Source organism: Larus michahellis, chromosome 8 (genome assembly GCF_964199755.1).
Source record: "Larus michahellis chromosome 8, bLarMic1.1, whole genome shotgun sequence".
NCBI classification, from domain to species: domain Eukaryota; kingdom Metazoa; phylum Chordata; class Aves; order Charadriiformes; family Laridae; genus Larus; species Larus michahellis.
In genome coordinates, this window is record NC_133903.1 from 39,837,901 (window position 1) to 39,865,315 (window position 27,415).

At 38.3% G+C, this 27,415-nt stretch overlaps 1 protein-coding gene across 8 annotated transcripts; it reads left to right on the forward strand.

Moving 5' to 3' along the window:
- On the forward strand, positions 1-27,293 carry KYAT3 (kynurenine aminotransferase 3). 8 transcript variants are annotated; one of them, XM_074599185.1, is made up of 15 exons: positions 1,248-1,293; positions 3,799-3,843; positions 5,789-5,919; positions 9,070-9,128; positions 10,864-11,008; positions 14,018-14,167; positions 15,387-15,473; positions 16,899-17,021; positions 17,112-17,232; positions 20,888-20,964; positions 21,854-21,943; positions 22,589-22,775; positions 23,790-23,863; positions 24,299-24,385; positions 25,360-27,293. In XM_074599185.1, the coding sequence occupies exons 3-15, from the start codon at positions 5,821-5,823 to the stop codon at positions 25,420-25,422; spliced, it is 1,362 nt and encodes a 453-aa protein (XP_074455286.1). In that variant the 5' UTR covers positions 1,248-1,293; positions 3,799-3,843; positions 5,789-5,820; the 3' UTR covers positions 25,423-27,293. The 8 variants fall into 8 exon arrangements, with proteins under 8 accessions (XP_074455283.1, XP_074455284.1, XP_074455285.1 ...); XM_074599187.1 differs by having other exon boundaries at positions 1,260-1,293; positions 5,819-5,919; XM_074599182.1 differs by lacking the exon at positions 3,799-3,843 and having other exon boundaries at positions 1-1,293; positions 5,799-5,919.
- Positions 27,294-27,415: the final 122 nt, after the last annotated feature.

Genomic DNA, 27,415 nt, shown 5'->3' on the forward strand with positions numbered 1-27,415 from the left:
GAATAATCAAACGTAGTGATGATGAGGTGCTGATTAAAAGGAACTTTTTTCATTTATGAAAGGACTCTCTGGTTGTCTTCGTTGTGAAGGGGAACCTTAGAAATGCAAATCCCGTGACTTTGTGGAAGACCTTAAGAAATCTGGAAACCCTCATTCTTTTCCTGATAGCGGAATGAGATGATAGGTACGAGATGATTGTTAAAGATTCTGACACTTCATTCTTTCCAGAAAGACACACCTGAGAGTAACTAGTTAGCCCAGTTTACACCAAGTGCCAATTTTTATGTTGCTCAGGAGATCACAGAATTATAGAATCATAGAATGGTTTGGGTTGGAAGAGACCCCAATGATCATCTGGTTCCAACCCCCCTGCCATGGGCAGGGACACCTCCCACTAGACCAGGCTGCTCAAAGCCCCATCCAGCCTGGCCTTGAACACTTCCAGAGATGGGGCATCCACAACTTCCCTGGGCAACCTGCTCCAGTGTCTCACCACCCTCATAGTGGATGCTACATAGAGATGCTACATATATGAGTGTCCGTGTAGCTCCGTATCAAGAACTATTGGAGCACGAAGAGATCAGAAAAATCATAATGCAAGTTCTGACAAAAAGTCCACCAGAACTTGGCAATCATAAGACATTTCTAGAACGTTCAGCCAAGCTGCTGTGTCCTACTTCGTGAGCAGGCCTCCCACCTGGCAGCAGCCTTTCACCCACCTGCATGGCGCACCACTGAGGCCTTTGCAAGGCACCACCTCAACCGCCTGTCTCGCTACAGTGACTAAAGTTGCCCTTCGACGGATCACCTCCCCCTCAGGAGTGAGGGCAGGCTGCTCGGCCTTCCCACCGCCTCTTCCAGGCCGTGCCCACCGATGCCATCACCCGTGTCCTGCTCCTCACTCCCCCGGCGGCCCTGAGGCACCTGTGAGGATGCCCACGAGAAACCTGCCCTGGGCAGCCCCCTCCCGCTCCAGATGTGGGGCAGGACTTCACTTATCTCAGGCCACGGAGCTTTACACTCTCTTCGGCCGCTTACGGCCCAGTCGGTGCCCTGTCCCGGGCGGGCGACGAGGGAAGGGCCCTCTCTGCACCCCGCGGCCGCCATTTCCCTCAGGGGTTTCCCGCCTTTTCTGCTGAGGCGCCGCCAGGGAGCGCCGGTGGGCGGCGGGGAGACGGTCGCCCCCTCAGGGCGGCGGTGGCGGGGCAGGCGGGTGCCGAGCTCCGCCCTGGCGGCTCCGCGCCTCCCTCTGCGGGCGGGAGTGCGGTGGGCGGTAGAGGCGGCGCTGCGGCGGTGAGTTTGGCGGCGAGGGTGGGGGGTGGAGGCTCTGGCCTCAGGGCCTGTCTCTTTCTGCCGAGGGCCTAAGGGGGAAGCGGCCGTCGGGCTTCGCCGGCCCCCAGCTGGCGGTGGGGGGTGGGTGGCCGCGTTTCTTGGCTCTTGGAGCGGCCGGGAGCCAGCGCCGCGGGCCCGGGGAATGCGGAGGGAGCCGCGCAGGGGCGTCCCGTGGGCGTCCGGCGCCCTCCCCTCTGCTGGACGCGGGGCCTTGTCGGTGAGGCAGGGGGTTTGCTAGTCTCCGTCAGCTCCTGGCCTTTCGAACTTCGTGCTGCAAACGCGGAGTGCTTCTGGGGTGAAAATATGCGTGGGCTGAGGCGTCAGGGAAAGCATAACTGCAATATGAAGTGGTGAAATGGCAAAGCTGCTACATGGAGCGGGGGTGGGGGGGCGAGGAAGTAACACCACCACCTCGTCCTTTTCCTCATTCCGTATTGTGAAATTTATTTCTCCACGCTCAAGTTTTCTCCATTCCATGAAGATTATGGAAGAAGAAATGACAAAATGTTGACTGCTATGACAAATCCTTCACATACAGCAGTTCTTAAGTTCAGTGCCCTTAATAAGAATACCCAACTTCCCAGAGTCCAGCAGAATTAGCAACAATTCTCTTGGCTTGACGTGCCATTTACTACTTTTAGATGGTAGAAAAAAAGTTTTGGAGAGGCCTTGGTGAGATGGCAACCCTTTCATTCTCTAAAGCTTTCATCTTCTAGACACATATGAAGAGAGTCTTTCAAAGGTTCAACAAAGTTTGGCTGAGATGTAACATTTTCAGGTTTGCATATCCAACAGATATTAAACACAACACAAATGTAATAGGGTTTATATTTATATTATTGTGGTGGCTGATGGGCTTGCAGTGTTTCTAGTAGTGTTTGTTCCTGAGACTGCACAGTAAACTGAGACTACTTGTTACAATGGAAAAAATGCAGCAGCTTAAGGGGTCTGACATAAGTCTTTCAAGCTCAAAGGCATTGGTTTTAGAGAGGTGGTATAACTGATGCTCAAAGATGAAGGGACAGTAGCATCTGGCCTTCAGTTTCAAAGGGGAAAAAATCAATTCATTACAAACATGTAATTTTACATAAAATGCCCTGATGGTACAGTAGCATCTGAGATCAGGGTACTGTATGAGCAGAGGTTGGGCAGCTGCGACGGGAGCAGAAGAGCCTGTGACTCAGAGGTTGTATCTGTGCTGGAGTGCCACAGCATGAGCTAAATGATTGTTAGTGCACAGATGTGTTCATAGAGTTCCCATGACAAAGTCTAGCTATATCTTCCAACCTAGTTTAAGTTACCAAATCCGAATTTAAAACAGATTAGCAACCACAATGTTTCTTCCTCCCAGCCCCAGTAAAAAGCGTTTGCTGTGTTGACCTTTCTGTTAGCCTTCCTTGCTTCTTACTGCCCTGAAAAATAGGAAGCTGCAGGGGTAGTCATTCGTTATCCTTTTTTCCCTTAACATGGTCATTTTCCTGTTTTCTTTATGAGGATACAAGCCTGAATTCCAGGAGGACTGACTATGAGTTAAAGAGTGAATGTTTCAGGGCGCTGAAAATTAGAATGGCATGAAAAGTATTCCTAACTGCTAATTTCTGAGTTTAACAGACATGACCCTTGGCCAAAAAGCTGGTGCCTGTCTCCAAGATTGAAAAAAGAGACATTAAAATAAGACTAAGAAAGAAAAAAATTAATACCTTTTCATTCCTCCACAAAGATCGGTGTGTTTTCTGTGTTTGAAGAACCTTACAAATTTTTAAGAGAGTTGAAACAGGGTTTGCAGTACCTCTGTAGCTGCCTAGCACTCTGCAGCTTTCCTGAGCTGGAAGAAACTTTCTATCTTGATGAGAAAAACTTACCTTAAGACATTACGAAACATCTCATTGGTGTCTTATACATACTTGGTTGTTGCAAAAACAGATACAGAGGTAATAATTAAGCGTGCACTCATCCTAAAAGTAACAGTAAATAATTCTCTTGAGCCTGTGATACGTATTAACATGTCATATACAATTATAGTGGGAATGTGTGTGTTTAGGGGGAAAAAAAAAAAGTTGTTCATGGTTTTTTGGTTTTTTTTGAGATCAGTATGGGAGAGTATCTGGTTATATTAAGGAGGCCTTCACCTTTATTTCCTAGAGTAGCTTAAATGGAAATATTCAGTATTGCAGAAGAGAGAAGAAGTATTTTTAGAAAGAAAAAAAGTAATAAAAAATTTTATAGGTGGCTTTCCCATTTAGTGGCCAGTAGTCTTGTCTCTGAGGGCTCTTGAGTCTGAAGAAATGCTGTTCAGCATTTGCTGGGAAAGTGTCACAAAGACTGAAATGTAGTGAGACAAATGTTACATGCTGGTGCCTTGACTTTCCTTACTCAGGCTGTTCAGCAAAGTAGTCTTTATTATGTCCCTCATAAAGCTTTCACAGTTTCTGTGATATTAAAGGTGGATATCATTTTTTACTTCAGGTATTTCAGGTACTTGCAGAGATTGACTATGCCAGAGTGATACAGGTCTACTGCTCCTCATGTTATGTTGTGGTTTTGTATGTTTGCCTTGTGTCAAAAAATGGCTTGTCAAATACCACATTGTCTTTCAGTGCAGCGTGGCACCGATGCTAGAAAAATTTACAACAGTTAATAATTTTTCTTACAAAAGTTGCAAGTTAATTTTGTGTGTAAGGTTCGCAAGTTTTTTTATGTCATTTTGCTACTCCTCAATACAAAGTGAAACAAGCAATGATATGCATTTTTGTCCCTCTGTGCTAACTATTGCAAGTGTTTGCAGTGTGCTGCAAGAGTAATCCTGCCTCTGCTCTGACCCTGGAGAATGGCGCTATTGTTATAGTCACATTTTAAGATAGTATCAGTATGTTACATAAGTAGCTTTTGGAAGCATATACAAGGAGAGAAATAGAGGCCCTCACAACTTTTTTGATTTAATGTAATTATTAACAAAGATTATGTCAAATATGCTAAGTACTGTTATTAAAAGTAAAGTAAAATTATTTACAGGTCTTTTTAAACAGATATACTTCTTTTGTGTCTTTCAGAGAATCTGCTGGCTAGTGTCAAAGGTGTAATTGCTGTTTACTTTTGCTAGTCCTCAGGCCAGCAGAGTTGAGAAAATTGTGTGTTTCTTCCTGTAAAGAAAGCGTCAATGAAATGTATACTTGCACATTGCTAAATGCAATGGGATTGCATGGGTATTATTGAGGGTCTAATTGAGTTAGCTACAACTCAGCATTGTATGAGAAAAACCCTAATTTCAGAATTGAGACTTGAGTTTGTAGCACTGGAATACAAGAAAGGCAAAATCAACATACTTTAAAAACTTAACTCATTCAATGAGGCATCATGAAAAGGGAGTATTGGTTGAGCTTTTCTGTTAGTTTACATGGAAAGTGTGAAGAACACTTTCTTGTTGGACTAAACCCGTTCTTCCTAATGAAAAAAATCATATACTTCGATATTGGATTACCTTCTCTACTTCTATCTGCAAGGCTTGCATGGTAGTGTTTTAACAGGCAATGGTGTTCCTTTGTTTCTAATACAAATAGTATAGGTTTTTTCTTTCTTTTGTTTTCTTCCCCTTTTCAGGTAGCAAAGCCTGGGGGGAAGCAGGGGTTATCTATTCTTTAATGAATAAAGTATGGAAGACAAAGTTAATAATTATACTGTTGTGGCTACTGTGTTTCTGACATAGCTCTACGGGTTACATGTTTTTCTCTTGCACATTCCAGTCATTTTGATAATGTCATCCGGCGTATATGTTTAAAAATACATTCTGGAAGTAGATGCCTGAAGTACCATCTCTTAATTCTTTTTTATAGTTATTGATTAACAGAGCACATTTCCTCTAGTCAGTGAACGATCTGTTACTCCACACAGAATGTCCTTTCTAGCTGTCTGTTTTCTGCTGTGCTAGATATTTATGTTTGCCAAGTCACTGTGGCAAAACTTAGTATAGTTACATAAAGTGCGTAGGCCTGCTTCTCCAGTGTGACTGGTGATCTTAATTATCTCAGTTTCAGAATACCTGATTTGGAACACTTGAAAATGGAGACCAGTTTTAAAGCTGTGTGGCTTTTTAAAAATTGGGCTATTTTTCTCTTCTGTCTAAATTGGGAATTGTAATAGCAATTTTTATTACACAAACACATTTTTCACAACAGTTCTAACAGAGACTTTGAACCTTGAATTGTGTTAAGTCTTAATTGTCATTCAAGGAAAAGATCAGTGCTGTCAAATAGAGCAAACCTTCCTTCTAGATGACATTCAGGAACATTTTGCAGCCCTGTCAGTTAAAAAGTTTCATCCTGTATGCTTACAAATGTGATAAGGTAATAATTTACTAGAACTTATTTCAGTGAAACAAAATCACTGAAGGGAAGAGAAGGGGACCTTATCTTTAAAATTGCTTAGTGATGTGTAGAAACTCATTCCTGGAATCTCTAAGTTTTTTTCAGGTCACTTATTTATTATCCAGGCATGCTTTTGGCTTCACGAAGCTTCTGTTGCCTTGGCATTAGAACATACCAACGACGAACAGATTTGCTTTCCAGATCCATCAAACTTTCAGCCTCTGCAGTAAGTATTCCTTCAGCTTCCTAGATAAAACTATTTTGTGCAATATTTGAGATGCACTAATTTTGCAATGTTGCCAATTTATATCTGTTAGCTGTGTTTATTCATTGTTAAATTGATCCAAACATTTAATATCAAGAAGAAAATAAGATATTTGAATCAGTGAGATATTTAACCACGCTAGCATAACAGAATTTGGCGATTATTGCTTTGTGTATCCTTTTCAGTCTTTAGAGTCACGTCTAGCACTTATCAGGCCAGAAGGATTGCCTAGTTGTTAGGGCACCAGAGCTTGAGATACAGAAGACAGTTTCAATCCCAGCTTTATCACAGATTTTTGGTAAGACAATTAATTTCTTTGTATCTCAGTTCTACTTTAATGAAATGAGAGTGGGGTGCTTCTTGATAAGGGCTATTTAAGTACCTCAAACTTAATTTTTTACAGAATCTTCTCAGTCTCCCAGCTTAACTTCTTATAAGATTGTGTAGCTTCATTTCAAGTCTTCCAGTTTTATTGGAAGAAAGCAGAGCTTTGCAACATGGTAGGTGGTTGGAGGTCTCACTCTGCATTGCATATAGAACACTGGAATGTAAATTGGGTTACCAGGTCAGAACAAGAGTTTATCTAGTCAGCAGCTTGGGTCAACCAAGACACATGTCAGATCCTTAAAAACGGATGTTCAAACCATTGTACTGGACAGTTGTAGCATATTTTTCCCATTTGAGAAGTTTCTCTTAGCACGCAAGCCACTTTGAAGGTCAGCTTTTGCCTGAGTCAGATTTTAATTTTTCCTGTAAGTATTTGCATTCTATTTAATGGATTTGGATATTCTCACTACATGTGCTGACATCTAATCCTGATTGTTTTGGGTTTTTTTTAAATTTTCTTAAAATCTTGCCTTCAGTTGTAGCTTTTGACACTGAATTCCACAATTTAATTATGCACCATATAAAAGTATTTGCTTCTGTCATTATTAAACACACTGCTATTCAGTTTAATCACAGCTTTCTTAGTATTAGGAAGAAAGATAAATATGAGCCACACCTGACTTTCTGTCATGTGCTTTCCTTGATGGAAAGTGTTAGGGAAAGCAGGAGGTCAGAGTTAGAGCTTGATGAGGACATACCTCTCCCAATTAAGTTAAACTCATGGAAATCCTTGCCCTGCACCTAGAATTGGCTTGAAGATTATCAAGTGATTATATAACTGGGCTAAAACAAAAAAGAATTTTAGGAATGTCATGACTTTTTGGAAGAAAGAATGCTACTTAAGGTATCATTTTAAAATGTCACTTAATTGGTTGGCTTTCTCAAAGTAATGAGGTGGACCTGAACCCCACTGTAAGCTGAATCTGTGAAAACCTAATGCAGGTCCAGCTATTCTGTTTTAAAACTAGTTTCAAGGCACAAGAAAAAATAAACAGGAAGACTTGAATCATTAAATATTTAAACTTAAAATAGTATGAGAGCTGTAAGGTGAAGCCTTATTTTACTTGTCAATACATTTTTAGCTAAGGAAGGTTACTTAATGCAGTTAAGAGTTACATTATAGTTAATTATAAAAGTCCTGCAGTTGATAAGCCTTTAGCTTTTAATAAATTGGAGGAGTTCCAAGAAGAGCTAGTCAGTGGAACAAATTTACCCATGGCAGCATACAGAATTCTCATTATTAACTGGAAAGATTCAAGGTGAGACTTCTTATTCCTTGTAGTATGAGAAGTAGTCTAGCATGTGAAAAAAGACGTGTGTGTGTGGCTCAGTCTAAGTAGTAGCTGTGTTATTTGTATTTATATAGTACAGACAAACATTAGTCATATTTACCAAGACGTACACTGTGAAATTGGATTCATCTTCTAAACCGTATGCGTGTTTTTAAATAGATGCAGTACAGGTTACCTAGTCAGAAGTCCTTCTTAATTTCTTCTTGTTCTGTGTCAGGAATTACAACTTCACCTATCTAGTTATCTTAATGGTTTTCTTCATGAGGACAAGTAAAACGTGTCCTGTGCTTGATTCCTCTGGTGTTTGTGTTTCATAGATGAGGTCAGAATTCGATCTGTGGAGAAGACATATGAGCAATGAAATATCTATTTAATTTTATAGCTTCCCATTCTTCAAATCGTTATGTATATGGTAGCTTCATTACTGTAAACAGGTTGAGTGCAAACATGTGCCTGCATATTTCTATGTGAGTCATTCCCATTGATTCAAAGTTGAGACTTGGAGTATAATGGTAACACAGACATTTTCTTCTCAGAGTATGGGTTTTGAATCTTTCAGACAATAACAACAGCTAACAGTGATAAAAGTCACTAAAATCAGTAGTCTGACTCAAAGAAACACGAGTGTCTGGAGGACTGAGGGACTATGTAATCCCTGTGTATTTTTTCCGGTATCAGGCTGGTTTACAAAGATAGAAATGAACTTCCACTTTTTTTGTGTGTTTTTTTTTCCCCCCTAACTTTCTTTTCTCTTTTTAGCTTAAAAATACCACAACTGTCAATAAGTTTTTCTCTGCCTTTATAGAAAGTACTCATTGAAAGTCTATTTTAAAGCAGTTTTTCAAGACCTTAATTGAAGGTCTGAATATACAGCAAAAACATGTTCTAATGTGGTTGTGTTGTGCTGTAAGTAAATAGTTTAAAGTTTTAAAAGTCTGAATGAAAATAGGAAATGTCTTTGCTATTTTCTTCTTACCCATCAATTTAACAAATAAAATTACTTTGAAAATGCACACTTTCCAAACAGCAGGAATGAGCAGGAATTTGACTAGAAATAACAGTCTTTAAGTTGTTAGTGTATCACAGAAAAGAAAAATAATGTATATACCCTATTTTTCTCTTTTTAGGTCATCTTTTAGAGCTCCTGAGCTAAATTGTGCCCCTGTTCCATCCTTGCTGAAAGTTCAGTGGCTTTAGATAATGATGAATGAGAATTTTGGACATTTTTGTGTATTTTCTTGTTAGTCTGAATTCAAGCTATTATAGAAGCTTTCATGAAAGAACATGTCTATAATTTTGTGTAACTACAGAATTCAGCTGGCAATGGTATATTTGAGAAAGGACGAAGGAGGGTTTGTCATGCAGAATCCAACAATATAGTACTTTGTCTTTCTTAACAAAATGGTTCTGTCTGTATATTTTGATCTTGCAGACAATGGCCTTCAGACACAAAAACACAAGACGAATTGAAGGCCTTGATAGCAATGTGTGGTAAGTAAAAGGAAAATATCTGCAAATCTCAGAATATGTCTTTGGCTGATATATTTTCTTCCCAAATTGATAATTATTGCCAATAAGAAGGTATATATCACTTGCTGTCTCTGCTGAAATAGATTTGGCAACTGCTTAGAAGTAGTGAACCAAATTCTGTTAAAGGTGTGAATTAATTCTTCTTCTTGAGCTTTAAATATTGGGCTTGGGCTTGGGCTTCTCTTCATCTAGCAAACCACACAAGACAAGTATAACTCTTGGGCATGGTAGTATAGCTAACTTTCAAATTTAAATGTTACTTTTGTTGAGTAACGTATTTCAATTACACTTGGTTTGTGTTTACCAAATGAATCAGATTTCTTTTTAAAGCTGTGCGAGCTGGCGCAGGCAGGGTGCAGGAACAACCACAAAACCATGGATGAAATGCAAAGAGTAAATTTATTTTCATTGCCTCGCCAACCACGGGATCCCCGAAGCAGCACCAGGGCAGAGGCACACAGGCAGGAACGCAGGCACTGTGAAGCTCGGTCCATGCTAGAGGATCACCGAACCTGCTGGTTTTGCCTGTTTATCAAGGATTCATACAGGCGTAGTGTACCACTGTGCTTTCATCTTTTCTACAGCAGGGCAGGAATCTTGAGCATATTCGATAGGGTGCCTCTAAGTCTATGACAGGCCTATGTTATCTAAACACAGGCGTTCTACTTGTCCAACACACAAGGCGAAACAACAATTAGAACGAGATATGTTTTTCGATACCCCAGCTGCAAGTCACTTGAATGTGTTTATTCCTCGCCAATCTTCCATTATTTTCCCACAAAAGCCATTTTACTTGTCTTTATAATTTAGCTCATTGTTTTTAACACACTTTTTCCTAGACATTAAATTGATCTTAAGGCAATATTGCTATCACTGGTAAATATGGGATTTTGTTAGTTGGTGAAAACACTATTTTGGGCTTTTATTAGTTGCATGTATATATTATATATATACACAGAAGGTGTTTTGGTCATCCAGCCTCAAACTCATTTTTAGCAATTTGTATTGATTTTTGATAGAACTGTGATGCTACATAGGTTTTTTTGGTTTTGTTTGGTGTTTTTTTGTTGTGTGGGGTTTTTTTTTTTTTTTTTAAATCTTGTTAACATTTGGGTAAGGAGGAAAGGTAAAATGCAAAGCCTACCTGTGAAGGGAGGAAAAACAATTGTTCAAGAATCCTAATGTTTGTATCTGACAGGCTACTAGGAACAACTAATTAACAACCTGAAACAGTCTGTTGCCTAAAATTACAAAAAAATATAAATTATAGTACTCTGAGATGACTGGATAGTTTAAGTGACACCTTCACTTGACAGAATCTAGCCTTTAAATCGTTTAATGTGCCTGTTCTAATTAGGTCTGTTTCATTTTGCAAAGAGGGTAGTGTTCCATTTTTGCCTGTATCAAGAGTTACTGTGTGTTTGTGCGTGTGCACATCTGAGCACAGTTCTGCTGGCAGAAGAGTTACTCTGTGGATGCAGAAAGTCAACCTTTTATTGGGTTCCTTCTGACTCCTGTGGTTGCTTAATATTGTCCCAGCCCCCACCTCTCCATGTGAGCCCTCTACTAAAACCTGTTTCCACTGCTGAGAACTTGTCAAAGTGAAATACTCATTTTTTTTTTTTCTTTTTCATGATAATGAAGGAAAAGATAATTTTATCTTGTATGTTCGCTTTAAGATGTTTTTTCTCTTTAGGGTTGAATTTACAAAGGTGGCAGCAGATCCCTCAATCGTTAATCTTGGTCAAGGCCTTCCTGATATATCCCCTCCTAGCTATGTTAAAGAAGAGCTGGCAAAGGCAGCAGCAGTTGACAGACTGAACCAGTACACACGAGGTTTTGTAAGTACTGTGGAACTTGAGGACCCGAGTTCAGTGGAGAGCATGCCTCAGGGAAAAAAAAATTGACTTTGCTTTAAATTGGTTTCATCTGTAGGTCATACTGTTATGTCCCATATTAAGTTGATCTAGGACCCTTATCTGTTACTAATGAACATCCTCTGTGTAGGCTTCTTCAAGGCAGAGTCCTTCAGCAAGAGCAAAATGGTTGAGTACATCTGGGATAGATTGTCTTTGAAGAGTCAATTCACAGTTTCAAGAGCGTAAATTATGTATTTAGCTCTGATTTTGGTCTGTGTAAACGTAAATCGGATAAGATAATGGTAGAATGAGAAAGAAATACTTGATACCACTTGAGACAGTGCCTCTAGGATCAAGAAAAGATTCACCCATAACATTTAGTCGATTTCAGTGGAGATCAGGAAGTGATGAAAACAGTAAGTATTTGCCCCTGGAGGACAGTCACTGCCCATTCTGTACGTTGGCTTGTAGAGTTTATGTCTTGAACTGGGTGTGAGTGTGTGGCATTTATCATTGTCCAAGGCAGGATATTCAAATGGACAATTACTGTTTTAGTATGACCACTTCCTTGTTTGGTTTGTCTTTCTTGTATTTTGTGGTAAAGATAAACCATGTTGCCTGATTGAGAATCATGTGTCAGGATTGCTACAAGACCCCAAGGAGTCTGTCTAATATTCTTCTAGATGACCATGTTACACAACAGTGATAGAAAAACATTGTGTAGACTGGTAGGCCAGCAATTGTGTTGGTAGTTGCGCAATCATTGTGTATATATTCCGACAAAACCTTTTTCCTATTCTCTGAGAATCTGCATGCGTTAGAACTGACAAGGGAGCAGCAGAGGCCAGCGGCTCCCTAAAGGAGAAGCTATCACAGCGAGCAGAGTGGAGGCCTCACCAGCCAGGGCTCAGTCCCACAGTAGCTAAGCAAGGCAGGTCCAGAGATGGTGGCTGAGGTCAGCCCAGATCACCAGGCAAGCGTGTCGTGGTGAGGTGGGCCTGAGGTCAAGCCAGGAAGTCAGTCCACAGGTCAGGCCCAGCAATGCTAACGACTGTGGTTAACCCAGTGATCACTGGGCAGGACCAGAGTGACAAGACAGGTCTAAGGTCGAACTACAGAATCAATCTATAGGTAGGAGCTGGGTTCAACAGGGTCTATAGCCAGGTTGCAGGCATGGCTGTAACTGAATTGTAGACCAGGGGCCCTGCTACATAGCTCTTAAATGGAGCCCTGGACCAGGCGCATAACTCTGGGTAGAGGCTCCAGGTGAGGCTGGTCAGGGCCATTAAAGCTTGTTAGGGCACTCAGGGCCCCAGTGAGAACAGAAAGAAAAAAATAAAATCCCCAGTGAATGTAGTCTTATTACCATCCGTCTTTGGATCATTTTGTTTAATCACCTTGAGCTGTGTGCATAGAGTCTCTGCAAGTATGATATATATATATGTATAAAAACTCTCTCTGTATATGTAAACTTGAATGTATAAAGCAATTATTTAGCATCAGAAACACACAAAAGATGGCTGGGATATAATGAACTTCTGGGCTAAGCATTAGTGTGGCGTTCACCCCTGACAAGGTACCTGAAAATTCTTTGCTCACCAGGCAGACAAGGTTTTGGAGGAGCCTTGGTACAAGGGGAAGGGTTACAGAGAAAATGGGCTATAGTTTGCCTTCCAGCTGATATTCACACACTGATTCTCTAAACAATTTGTAAATCAAGCATAAATATAGTTTTCCCAATGCATGTAATTATTCAATATTTACTTCTATCACTTTGTTCTTTATTTCCAAATAGTTTGATAATTCCCATGATAATTATGAACATTTGCAGATATATTGTACTGTAATAGTAATTAATGAGGAATTTTTACCAATATTCCCATCTTGAGCCTTTGCACTTCCTCTGCAAACTTCTGCACTTGTAGGGTTTTTGAGCAAAGTATTTGTGGTAGCAAATACAGGAGGGATGAGTGTGAATGATGCACATCCATCTGATTAATTGAGACATTGTCTCGGCTCTCTGCGGTGCTTGGACCTCTCATTGACTGTAGGGCTATGGCTTGTAGAGTGACGTAATGTGACTTGGGTGGTGCAGCATTCCTGTGTAGCTGACACACTCACGACAAGAAATGGCTGTCATTTGAATCAACAACGACTTGTAAGCCTTTATTTATGGTAATGTTCTTGTTTACAGAAGGGTTCATGGTTTTATGCTTTGTGTGTTGATGTACAGTGTTCAGTATTTTAGAGGTTTTTTCTTACATAGTTGTATTTTGTCACTGAGCTGTTTTATATTTCCACCAAGTATCCAAAAAGAAAAAAGATTTTCACAGCAGGAAACCTGTAGTCTACCTGAGTAAACGGAATTGCATATTATCGCATGCTTATTTTCTTGTTCTTTGCACATTTTGAGAAGAGTATGTTAACTCCCATGTCCCTGTAGGGGACAGAAATGGTGAATGGTGCTCTGAGATTTGGGATATGACTGTAGGAATCATCATTCTGATCACAAGTTGTGTTTATCAGCAGTATATGAACAGAGTAAAAAGATTTCCCTTGCACCAAATAACTTCTAGTTGAAAGATAAGGAAAGAAACAGAATGAACTTCAGATGGAAGTATGGGCGGGTGAGAAAGAGACTCTAAAGGAGGCGAGGATGAATTGGTTTCTCTCCTCCTGTCTTTTATCCTACCTCTCCTGTAGGCTACCTGGAGCTATCCTGAGATACAATAAGAAGATAGAAATTAAACAACATCAGATATACAAAAAGAATTTCCTAGTAGATACAAATAAATTGGAACCACTTTTCTTCCCTAATGTGCAAAAACTTTAAACCATGCTACCTGTTAAGAGCCATTAACACTGAGGGCTCATCCCAAATTTGTCTATTTCAAAATGTATTGTTTTGATATATGTGGAAAAACCCCCAAACATAAGTTTTGTAAGTTGTCAGGAGCAGACCAATCAGTTGCATTTTTTTGCTTTAAACAGGGACACCCTTCACTGGTGAAAGCCTTGTCTCAAGTGTACGAGAGAGTTTGTGGAAGGAAGATTGATCCTCTTACAGATATCCTGGTGACCGTGGGAGCTTATGGATCTCTCTTTAGTACAATACAGGCATTAATTGAAGAGGGAGACGAAGTAAGTTTTTATTTGAAATATTCAGGTATACTCACTGAAATGAGAATTAGCCTGGGTTTTATTCATGCATTTTTAAATATAAGCTAATGTTGGGGCTTCTTTCTGATCTCCATTAACTTTATTTGTTACAGTTGCACACCTCAGTGACAGTTTCGGAAGCTATGATGAGGAGACTATCCTTTGGATGTCTTCCTATCATTCACCAACTTACAGAGCCCTCTCTTTCATACTTATGGTACCTCTAGCAGTTTCTTTATCACTATTACTGTGATACAATACACACTTAGTCCTTATTTGAGAAAACTTATGGGCTGCTGTCTACAACAGAAGGCTAAGGGCATGCCAAGTGTTGTTGGTTGTTTGAATACCCTTTGTGTATCAAGTTCTGTTTTGGACTATTGTGTGGTAGCAGCATAGGTAGCAGAAAAGCAGAAAAGTCCTTTAAAGAAAAGATTGTTAATTTACTGTACTAGCTGTGATGGTTCATACCTTCACTACTGATGTCTGCCTTTTTGGCAATGATATTAAAAGTAATTTTGGGGGGATATTTTTATCTGTAGTGGACAAGAACTTTTTGTGTTGTCATGCATTTTGCGTTCAATGTTTTGTTGGTTTTACTTGTGTAATGTATTCTTGCTTGTATCTTTTCTTCCTTTTCTGTTGCTCTGACATTCACTTCTCTTTTTTGGTAACAGTCCTCTGCTATGAGCCTTTGGGTTTTTTTTTTTGTTTTCCTATTATCTAGTCTCTACACAATTGTCCTTGAATTTGTCCTCTTTTTCTGCCTGAAAATTTTCTTCTGATAAAATTTGAGGACTGAAGCCATTCTTCTGGGATTTCTGGATACTAGAAAATCCTGGAATTTCATGGACGGAACTAGGGCAACTCTTCTGTCGTTTAACAATTTTCTGTCTCCCATCTTTGCATTTTTGCCTTGCACTTTAAAAGCTCTGTGCAGGACCCAAATGTTCCTAATATTATATCTTAATAATGTGTAACTATAGAAGAACAGCCTGCATGTTGTCAAAATGAGTGCTTATTATACTTAGGCTAAGGGCATTATTATGTGATGTTCTAAAAGGAGAAACATTCTGCAATGTTAGATCAGGGTGGAGTGCCAGAAACATTATCAAGTTATACCACCAAAGTAAATCTGGAACTATGATGGTATTGTGCATGGTAAATTCTCTGTTTCTGATACTGATAACTGTAATTTCAGGTAATAATAATAGAGCCATTTTATGACTGTTATGAACCAATGGTAAAGATGGCGGGTGCAAAGCCTGTTTTTATCCCACTGAGATATGTGAGTAGCTTTTTAAAAATGATTTATCATGTAAAGTTTCTTATCCATACTCAATACAGTTTGATGAACACCTAGGCAATGCTTTTCTGTATAGTTTTTCATAGTATCTAATTATATAAAAAATTGTTTATTTGTTATAATGTAAGTCTGAGGCAATGACAATCCAAAGCAGATAGAATATTTTATTACTGTTGGAGAAGGTGGGACAATGTTTCTCATTTACTTTAATTTGCACATTCTGAAAGCTGATCATAATTCCTTTTTGGATGTCATCAGAGAATGTTTTCAGTGCAAATTAGGGAAAGAGAATCACATATCAGTGCAATTTCTGTATCTGCTGGTTTTCAAAATATTTGGTTTCTGATCCCTTCAGCAATTCCTACAATGACAGAATGTCATTTCTTTTCCAAAATCTGTTTACAAAATAAGGGGAGATCTTGCAGTAGACATATTTGCTATACGTATGAGAATTACTGTTTCCTTTATTGGTAAAAAGGAGTAATTTTAGTATGGGTTAATTTTCAAATTGGTACTACTGGCATTATGCTGACAGCTTGCAAGAATTGTTCTGGATGCAAAGTGTTGATCCTATTACCGTTGCTTTGGGTGACTGGCAGCCTTGCATGGGGAGGGCTGAGGTGCTTTTTAGGCAGGACTCTTGCATGAACACCATGAAATCAGAACAACATGGAGTGACAAAACCTCCAGGACTGCAGTGGAAGTAGGTGAGATTTTTCCTCTGTGTGTCCTCCTTCTAGGGGCATTTTGAATGATGGGGTTCCTCTGGGTATTTTCTGTTTTGCACCCTTGTTTTCTGTCTGGCCCTCTCCCAGTAATGTGCAGGTGTCAGAAAGTTAGTGTAGCCATGATCTTTGTTCTCTGTAGCAACTGGCCCAAACTTCTGTTGTCTTTGTGTAATATCACAGCAACTCCAGAGCCTCAGTGGTACAGATTTTTAACTGTTTCGCCATTTTCATATGGACAAGGAGGAGGAAAAGATCTTGAATCTCTCCAGTGGTGATCAGTCTTTCCAGCCAAGCATGCACACACTTGTTCTAGGGTCTGAGAAGGCTACAAACTCTTATGTCATATGACTGGGCATCCTGCATTACACGCTGATATAATCAGCATGTGTGTAAACAGATCCTGGAAACCAGTTCCTGGGGAGGCTATAAGACAGACAGTGGCTGGGAGGGGACAGCAACTGTCATAATAATTTACCTTGCTCTTAGGCTCCCTGCGTGTTCCTAGAAATGCCCTCTCCCAGGAGAACAGGACAGATTGGATAGATTGTCAAGTATGGTTATGAAAGTTTCTGAGGGTGGTAAGTTGGGCATCTCTGTTTAGGCTGTGACACGTTGTATTCAAGTAATGGATAAATTTATGTTTTGGTGTTTTTTTTGGTTTGGTTTTTTTTTTTTTTAGAAAAATGATGGAAACTCTGCATCTAGTGTTGATTGGGTCTTAGATCCTGCTGAACTTGCAAATAAATTTAATTCCAAAACAAAAGCAATTATTCTGAATACCCCGCACAACCCTATAGGCAAGGTAAGAGTCCTGCTTTAACACTACTGTAATTTCAGAGTATTCCTTAAACATTCTGATTAATGTATTGTCCCTTACTTTCTTGTATCCCAGGTGTTTACCAGAGAAGAGCTCCAAGTAATAGCTGATCTCTGTATTAAACACGATACCCTGTGCATCAGCGATGAGGTGTATGAATGGCTGGTCTATAAAGGAAATAAACATGTTAAAATAGGTACTGATTTTTTTGTGGCATCTTAGAAGTGGTTGTGCGGTGATGTCATAAACGTGCCTCTTGGAGATAATGGTTGCTGGAAGGAGCTCAAACTTCAAGCTTTGACTATTTTACAATGTTTAGACTCTTAAGTAGGAGACTCCCTACCTTTTCTGAAAAATATTTTGAAGAATAATTTCCAAATAGAATTTCCAAAAGCTCTTAAGTCCCTCCAAAGATGTTAAGTAATGGACATTGAATTCAATGAAGTCAGTTGCTGCACAGGCAGTGTGAAAGCATGCTGAAGCATTCAGGCAGCGTTGCTACAGGCATAAAGCATCATTGCAAGAACAAACCAGAAAACCAAATATGATGTTATGTCCCTGTCCCTCTTGTTTTGCTTCTTGATCCAAGTTTCACTGATGTTAGTGGAATCACTCCCACTGCCTAAGTGAATCTAGTGCAGGTTACTGAACTCCTTCCTCAATTCTATAATGCTACAGCTAAGCATTTATGTAAAAGTTTCTGGTGTGGTGGTTTTGGTTTGAACCTGCTTATGTGTTTGATCTGGCTAAAGTCCAAAACTTCCTTACTATATGTACAGATGTTTTGTTTCTAATGGTGGCATCTTGCATGAACTATCAGTTATGATACACTTATTGTCATAACGAAGGCACATTTCAGTAATGTGCAGTAGAGACATCTAGTTGAGATAAAACAACGAAATCAAAGGATGTAAATATAACTTAAACCTGAAAAAGCTTAGCTCTTTTCCTGGCTTTGCCACTGGTTGAATGCTGAATAACTTTGATTCTATGCTTCAATTCCATATATGTAGAGCAGCAATAAAATAAACTTTTTGTTAGTGTGGGCTATATCATTGTAAAAACTGAATCTTATAAAATGTAAGAAGGAAATTATATTTAAATGACCTTGCAATACTTATTAGCTCAGCTACAAAATTGCTGATCATACAGCTGCAATACGTTGATTGTATTGGCCACGCATAGGCTATGAGTCTGTTTTGAAAGCGGCCTGATCTCCTGGCAGTTGTGGTGTGTTGGTAGTGATACCTTCTCAAAGACCTTCAGACATGGAAGAAGGGGAATGTTTTGGGTACGTTTGTGTGATAGTAATCTGAGTCAGTGCATCCTAGCAAGTTACCACAGTGGCTTATCATGTCCCAATTGCAAAGTAAAATGAGTTAAATTAAAGCTTGCTTCATGTACTTAGCAGGTGGTTCATGCAAATAGCCATCCTTAGAAGCAAAATCTGTGTGGGTGGTATAAGATCATCCATTTTCCTTTGCAATGGCAGCAGGTCCGAATGCTTGTGTTGTCAGTTACACTTTGTCTTAGTGGACAGGTGGTGAATTCTTGAGACACAGTAACTCCTTTTTTTTGTTTATATCAGTATTGTCATTTTAATGCTTCAAACCAAAACAGTTTCCAGTTGAACAAAAGGCATTCTGTAGTTTAGCATAAAATATGAAAATAGTATGTAATGATAATGCAAGTTAAAGCCTGGACAGTTAGTCAGCTAGGTTAAGGAATGTATTCTCTAACAGATCCCATGACATCATCTTTAACTTTAGTGTTAAAATGACTATAAAACCTTCAGGGTAACACTGTAAACAAGAACATTATTTCAGTAAAAGGAACAAGGTCTGCTCTTAACTTAAGTTTCTTAGATTTTTTTTAAAATCTACAAAAGGTAATACAAGAAAAAATGAATGTGTTATTTCACTATTTAAAAACTCTTGTGTTTGCATATTAACCTCTACATATTCCATCAAATACAGTGACTCTTTTTTAGTGAGAGATGCAAGATGGATATTGAATCAATTTACAGGGTCTGGTGGTGGTTCCTTAATACAATTTAACAGGGGTTGCTAGCCACAGATCATAAAATTAGTACTGTCTTTGTGCTGTCACTGAAGCAGTTTTCTGTAGTGTAGAGCAGTTCATCGTGTTTCTCATCATTATCTGACTTCCGCAAAACTGTGGACCTCCTCTAAGTAATGATTAGGGTTGCACTGGCAGATGCAGAGTTTGCATCTCCTGACTGAGGATTCTGAACAAGCCTCTCAACAAGCTGAGTGTCATCCCAGGTAACAGGCTTATTCCATGTGTTAGTTTGCACTTCATTAGTTTTTAAATTGTAGTCAGACTTGGTTATGATGTCATATAATGGTGTTGCCATATGGCATGGAGGAATTTCCCTCTCTATTTCAAACTTGCTGCTTGTAAAAGCAATAGGGCTATTTCTTTCCCTGTGCCCTTTTGCTGCTGCTATTGTTTGAAATGCTGTTACATTCCGTCTTCAAGGTCAAATTCCTATGACTGTGTGGCAAAACAGTGTCACTAGAGGGCATTAGCTTTGAAATTCAATTCTTTTTGCAGTCTGAGAGAGCCAGTTTGGTTGCCTTTAGGAAGTATCTATACTCTTGATCTAGCTAGCTAGAAGGCGCATCTGTTCAAACTGCCTTTTTGTTTCAAGGTCACAGAGCAGTTGAGTGAATACGGGTGGGCTAATAGGAATATGAGTTTCTTTCCTGCTGTTTTGTTTCTCCCCTTGGCAAGTCTGCTCAAAAAAATACAATACCTGTTTTCCAATAACTGCAAAGACTTACACCGTGTCTAATGCAGATAACTGCTGCAAAAACTTCCTTATGAAATTCAGTGGTTTTATTTGGAAAATCCTTATTCATTGGTCTCCCTAGAGAGGGGATTTAACAATTGGCAGATTCCTTGGTAGTGGTTCTACTGTACAAATGAGGTGGAGCCGGATGTTGTCAACCACTGTAATTGCAGTTGTGGTTTGACCTTGTCTAACTTTGTGTCTCGGACTTAAGTGTGTCTTGATTCATCTGTTTCTGTTGAAAGTGAATTAAGTTCGAGTCCAAATAGAGCTCCCCTGAAGCAGTGTACAGAAAAAAATTTGCAAACTATAGGAAGAGACCTTTGGTCTGCCATCACCTTGGAAAGGAAACAAAGGATTTTTGTCTCCTACCAGATACAAACACAGAGATAGAGAAAGGCCTCTATGCATCCCTTAATCGTTGCAGACATCAGTAGCTTGCTGCTATTGTCGGTCAGTCACAGGCCTGTTTAAATTATATAACAAAATGTAATTTATTTACTCACTCTGCTGATTTTCTGATTCTTGTGGTGTTCGGTTCTGGGTTAGAAGCCTTAATAATTCTTTTATTTTCCTGATGTCTGAGACAGCCAGTGACACTGAACTGGACAATTCTATTAAAATGGCTTGCAGTGCCTGAATTAGTGTTGTATATGGTGCTATTATCAGGCATCAGAAATAGTGCTATCTTGAGACGAATGGGTAGCCACTTCTTAGATCGTATCTTTCTTATGAATAATTATGCTTTTTAGCTAGGGATAACTAACATGTAGTTTTCACAAACTGTGCCTCTTATTTTCTGCCTCTTCTTTATCCTTTCATTAATCTTTACCTTCTTCTCATGCCAAAAAGCATTGGCCCATATATCCTTTCTCATTTGTTACAGTTGCTATAATTTTAGAATACTCTCATTGCTTGCTTTGTATGCTGCGATGATACGTCAACATATAGCTCTGAGCTAGGGGCAGTACAGTTTTTCTAACTACATGGAATATGTGAGTGCACCTGTACCCAATTAATTTTATTTTACATACAGCTACGTTACCAGGTATGTGGGAAAGAACAATAACTATAGGAAGTGCTGGAAAAACATATAGTGTAACTGGCTGGAAGGTAAGAACAATCAATATAAATGAGTTCAGTTATATAAATAACGGAATGCATTTATTACACTAAAAAAATCTCAGGTTTTATGACCTGTCTTTTGAAAGCTTCTGGCAAATCTCCATGTCTCCAAAGCATGAAGATAGCATTCATTTGGAGTAATTACCTATCTTGAACAACCATGTTTTAATTCTCTTCTTGTCTCTCAATTAATAAGCTCTTGTGAGAAAACAATACTAAAAAAATAAACACAGTACGATTTGTTCAAAACCAGTCAAGAATCTTGGAGAAAAAATGGATATTATGATATTTTAACTTCCAAGTTTTGTGGTGATATTTTCAGATGGTGATAATGGTATGTTTTGGAATTGCATATATTTCTGTAAAATATGTAATGATGATATTTTGCTTGACTTTAAAATATATATCAGAAAGTAAACAAAAATATTTAACTATTTAGTGACTAAATTCTTTCTTCTTCATCCCCTGTGTTCAAACTGAACCATGACATATCCGACTCAGTAGTGAGCTTTTGCTTTATGCTCAGACCACTTTTGACACAGGAGCTTGTAAGATGGAAAGATTCTAAAACAATTAGGAATGACGTTCCTAATAAATGCTCGCTTTGATTTCTAACCCTTGTTATATGAAGAGTTAAAAGTTTGCTCAGTACCCTATGAGAGACAGGGATAAGTGAAACTATAACTTTTCTCTCAAACCTAGAATTTTAAGGGCAAACTTTGTGTAAACCAGCTCTTTCCTGAATTCTTCATCAAAACCAATTCACTACCAATTCTTAAAATAGAAAAACTTGAGACATTGGCTAATTTTAATTCTTTGATAATTTTTAGTAACACCATTGCTGTAAGTATAACTTATGCATGCTTTCTTCTTTAAGCTTGGTTGGTCTATTGGCCCCCAGAACCTGATTAAGCATTTGCAAGTTGTTCACCAAAATACACTGTATACTTGCCCAACTCCATTACAGGTAGGTACACATGGGGCAGAGGAGGTTATTTTCTGGTGTAGCAAAACTATAGGACTCACTGTAACAAAACAATAATCACAACAATGATTTTTAGTCAAATTTTTAGTCAAAATATGTCTTCTGGCATCCAAGAAGAGAAGACAAATTTGATCAACTCACTAGAAGTTTGAAAAAAATAAATAAATCAGTCTTGCAGATTCTTTCTTCTTTCACCTACAAACTGCTGTTTCTCGCATAAAACATGACAATCTTATTGGTTTCCTAGCAAATACAAATAAAAGTTGTCGCAATAACGTCTTGTTTTACTGAGCATTATCTCTGTCTGATAGTTTCTAGTATTCTATGGTACGTTATTGTCAATAATGTAAATTTAGCTTCAATTCAGGTTCTAAACCCTTGCGTCAAGGACTGTGACTTCTGTATATGATTAGTGCCTAGCAAATGTTTGGGTGCTTTGGGTGTTGCCACAGTACAAAGCAACAAACAAATTGCACTCTTTGACCTAGCTTGTGTAATTTCTGTATGCTAGCTTGCTTAATAAGGGCCAGAATCATAGGAAAATCCGTATGATTTCAGTAGGAAGTGTGAGTATCTGTGAATTTACTGAGTATCCATGAGTGCTTTGAACATTGATTATGTTTCCAGGAGGCTTTGGCACAAGCATTTTGGATAGACTATAAACGCATGGATGACCCAGACTGCTATTTTTACTCACTGTCTCGAGAGCTGGAAAGCAAGCGTGATCGGATGGCTCACCTACTTCAAGAAGCTGGACTAAAGCCTGTCATTCCAGATGGAGGATACTTTATGATTGTTGATGTTTCTACATTAAGTTAGTATGAAGTTTATTAAAAGGGGTGTCAAAAGCAAGTATTGTAGTTAAGCTGAAAATGCAACTTTCATTATAAACTGTATTCTCATTTCATGTTTGTATAACGTTGTCAGAAGTGCTAATTGGGACTAAAATTTCTCTTTGACCTTTGCCTGGGAGTTAGATTTTTATAAGCTTCAGCAAAGCCTTTGTTTGTGATCGTACCTACTCTCCATGTTTTGCAAAGTTTTGGCAAGGTTTTAGGGAAGATAAAGAAGGTGGATAAAAATTTCTATTTTCAAAAGGTCTATGGTTATGAAAAGGTTTGAGCGCCAAGAACCTGATTTAATATCCTGAGTTCGTACACTTGTACTTTCCCCTTTCTGTTTTTTGTTTGCTTATTTTTCTTAATCTGAAGTCATACCTTCAAGGCTCTTTGAGGCATTCTGATTTCTAAACACTGTAAAATACTACCAAAATTTACAAAACCTTTTGGAAATGCAGGTTTTGGTAACTTTGGAGGAAGAATTCCTACAGGGGAACATGTTCTAGTTCCACGTTTTTCACTAACTGGTCCTAATGGCACTTGTCATTCACACAGAAATGTTTAAACACAGCTGGACCTTGCAGTGCTACCACACGTCAGAAAGTGTTAGATACCTCAGTTTCACAGATGAGGAAATCGCAGTTGCAGTGATTATTGCTGTGCATGCAATAAACACACTCTTCAGTACCCTCCACAGTCCTGATCCCTCAATAACCCAGACTTGAGGACTTCTTGGAGTACTGCATAGCTTTCATCCAAGCTACGTGTCAGAATTTGCTTTGAATGGAAAGCAAGTGCTCAGGTCGGAATGGAGAGATTCAATCTGTTGACCTATTTTGTTATAGTATATTTTTTAAATTATATTTTACAATAAAAACATACATCTTTATTCTTAAGTATTAACTATAATAAAGTGTTGTTAATGAATGCCTTCCCAATGGAGTCAAGGAAATCTTACAACATGTTTGTTTTAAATTTAATTTTTTTAGATGTGGATCTTTCTGATGTAGATGAGAAACAACCTTATGATTATAAATTTGTCAAATGGATGATAAGGTCTAAGGTAAGGTATCTTAGACATACTCCTGTTTTAGAAATGCTTTTCTGTTGAAAGCAAGAGCAGTGCAACTGTCCTTATTAAATGTCATAGAGATATTCCATTCAAAATATTATTTGGTGTTTATAGTAACTGCTGATAATGATGTGGCTAAAATATTGCTAAATATAAAAAAACCTGTAGGTTTGTGTTATGTCCCAGCACTTTTCTTTCAGCATGCTTCAGTGTTAGTTGTACAAAAGTACCTTTGAAATGTTTTGCCTAAGAAAAGTAATTTGAATTTGGTTAAGCCTAGCTAGTGTATATAAAACCAAACTTTGTCTTTCCTTTGCGTGTCAGGAGGGAGAGTTCTAGAAATGGAATAGTAAAATCATCATGCTTAAAACAGATTTTTTTAAATACATATATAAAATAAGGAAATATTTCTGGTTTATGTTTCAGAAGCTGTCAGCAATTCCTCTTTCAGCATTCTGTGGTCCTGAGACAAAAAAGCAGTTTGAAAAATATATACGTTTTTGCTTCATTAAGGTAAATTTGTGTCCTGGGAAGACTTAAGACTTCTAGAAATCAGTGCAGTACAGAAATCTGCAAGTAATTGATTGAAGTTATTTAACATGTTTTTTGTGAATTGGCTGACTTTTGTCATTTTGTGAGCATTTCCTTTTCACATATTCTTCCTCCTTTTGAATCTGTTCTTAAAAAAACTGAAAGACTTTGGGGACAAGTATGTAAGCTTTGATAAACCCACAGCCCTAAGATGTTTCCTGATTGTTCTGTCATAGAGTCAGCATAATGGAACATGTGCAACTCCTTAACTGTTCTAGTACAAAGATCAGAGCCTTAGATCGAACCAGTAATGAAGGGGAGTTTCTGCTTGTCTTACTTAGTTCTTTTGATGAGGTATAAAGACTTATGATGTAAACTGAGCCAGTAACAACCAGGATGAAACTTGCTGGTTGTAAATGTGGCTTTCCCAGGACGAACAGCAGCAAGTATGTAAAGTTAAAGACTACTTGTATGACCCGCCAGGTTGTAGCCAAGCCACACAACTGGCCACTGGATGGATTACCCACATTTAGAGGGATTATGTTTAAGTAGTTCACAGCATAACTTGGTTGCATGGAGATTTAAAAATCGCAACTGTACACATAAAGATTAGGAAACTATGCTAGTATGTCTCCAATATAGAGCTGCCAAGTACATCACTGCATAAATGCCAGGCATTTATATAAGAAATGTTGCTTTCATTAAATTTGATAGTATGAATACTGAGGAAAATATGTTGTCTTTTAAATATACCTAATAAATATTTGCAAGGAATCGGCATTGAATTCTTTGTGTAGTCTAGATTTGTAGCTATAACTGTTAATGAAAAATGGAAAGATATTTACAGGATGCAAGTGAAACTGCCAAATATTGATTTTGGATGATACAATCATGACTGCTACTCACTTTTCAGGAACTCCATACTTGCAGTAATAGTGATGTTCCTTGTTTTGCAGAAAGACAGCACACTAGATGCAGCTGAAGCAATCCTGAAGAACTGGAATAAACAGACAGCCTGATTTTTCTTATTAACGCTTCCATCTGGTATTATTAGCCAATAGTCGCAGGTTTTATTGCAAATTTAAGAACAAATTACTTAATACAGTACAGAATTAATATGACATAATTGTGCTGCCACCTGCTGAGGGGTTAAAACAATGATTTACTGACATGTGTAATGCAACTCAGGTTATTTTCAGTCTTCAAAATAATTTACTTTTTTTCCTAGAAAAATAAATAAATATGGGATTCACTTTTACTGAAAGACAAACATTTGTAGGACTGTGTAAAATAAATAAATGATACGGGTATTTTAAAAGTTATAAGAAAAAAGTGGGAGGTGTTTTTGGTATGAGACAGTATAGGAACTAAGGGTGAGACTTAAACACTGTGGCTTGTGAAACACAATAGCCTGCAGTGGAGGAAAATTAAGATATGCCTCATATTAGATAATTGCAGTGACTTTCTACATACATACCTACCTACCCTGTCTATGCACAAATTGCATCAGTTTATTTAAAGTGGTGGAGTTAAATCAATGCAGTGTTTATACTGTAGGCAAGACTGAAAAGTGCTAAGTTGCATAATTACTATTTTATTTTCCCACAATAGTCAAGTGTGCTGCTCTGAAAGTATTCAGTCCTCAATAAAATTATAAAAGTGGCCTCTAGAATAGGAATTCTATTTACTCCTGTCTGCCTATTTATTTATTTATTACATGGATGAATCTACAAAGCAAAATAAAAAACCTCACTTTAGAGGCTCCTTCACAATCAGATGTACGGTGACATAATTAATCCTGTCATCCTTTTTTTTTTTTTTTAGCATGTTCAGAACATTGGTAACTTCACACCAAACTTATTTCAGGCTCTTTAGATCTAGGGGGAGAATGGAGATGGGCCTTATACTGTGCTATGGAGCTCAACTAACTTTCTTTGAAGCTCAGTTGATAAAGGACTGCTTCAAAAGAGATCAATATGGAGAATTCCTTTCTAGTTGTCTCTGATTTCAGTTCTGTGTGTGACCTTTTAATCTGTCGATGGGTTTCCCACCAGCAGAAGCAATTCAGGTAGCCAGCCTTTTAAGGCTGTGGGTTATGTTCTCCATCTTGTTTCTGTATTCTTCCCACAGGCCTTATGGTGGAAAAACTGAACAAACTCAAGCGCTAGTTTTGCAAATATTTTACTCATTCTGTGATCACACAGCTGGAATCTTAACTGAATTCCATGAGACTGTGTCCATGGCCAGGGCCTAAAAAAAAAAAGTATAGAAAGTGGACTGTGAGGAAGCTGCAAGGCTTTTTCATTAGTACTTCTTGGTCTTGGGCCTTTGAGAGTCCAGTAGCTGGGACTTCTGTAGTCCTTGTGTCTGTCTTGTACTGCCGTTCCCCGAATCTTACCAGAAAATTGTTGGCTGGTATTTTTAAGGTGGTGTGTAGTATTTGTGTAGAAAAATCAATTTAGTAATTAGAATGACTTAACTGAAATTTCAGCATGAATTTAATGTGGAAATTCCTACATTAAATTCCAGGAGGAGCTATTTTTTTAAGATACTAAATTTCTGTGAAATCTACTCTCTGTTTTACAAGGAGTTTAAAATGTTTATCTAAGTTGCACTGGGGAGCTGTGCTGCTGCAGGAGCTAAGAGGGCAGTGTAATAATCTATTGAGCTGCATAATTTGGGAAAGGCAAATGCAAAATACTCTGATGCTTTAATTGAAAAGTAAATTTTTATAAAATTAAGCAGATTTTTCTAGCATAAATACATGGAAAAAAATAGGCTTCTATGAAATGTTTGTATGATTATGTGAATCAAAATTTTCTAATTTCTTAAGCCTCTGAAATGATACAAAATAATAAAATATTTGCATTTTGGGTTCTTGTCCTTGAAACAGGTGCTTCTCAATGTGATTAAACATTACACAAGTAATATTATTTGCATCATTGTTATATATAAAGTTTTAAAGATCATTGCATCATGCTTCTCTTGAAGATAACAGCTACAAAGCACAAA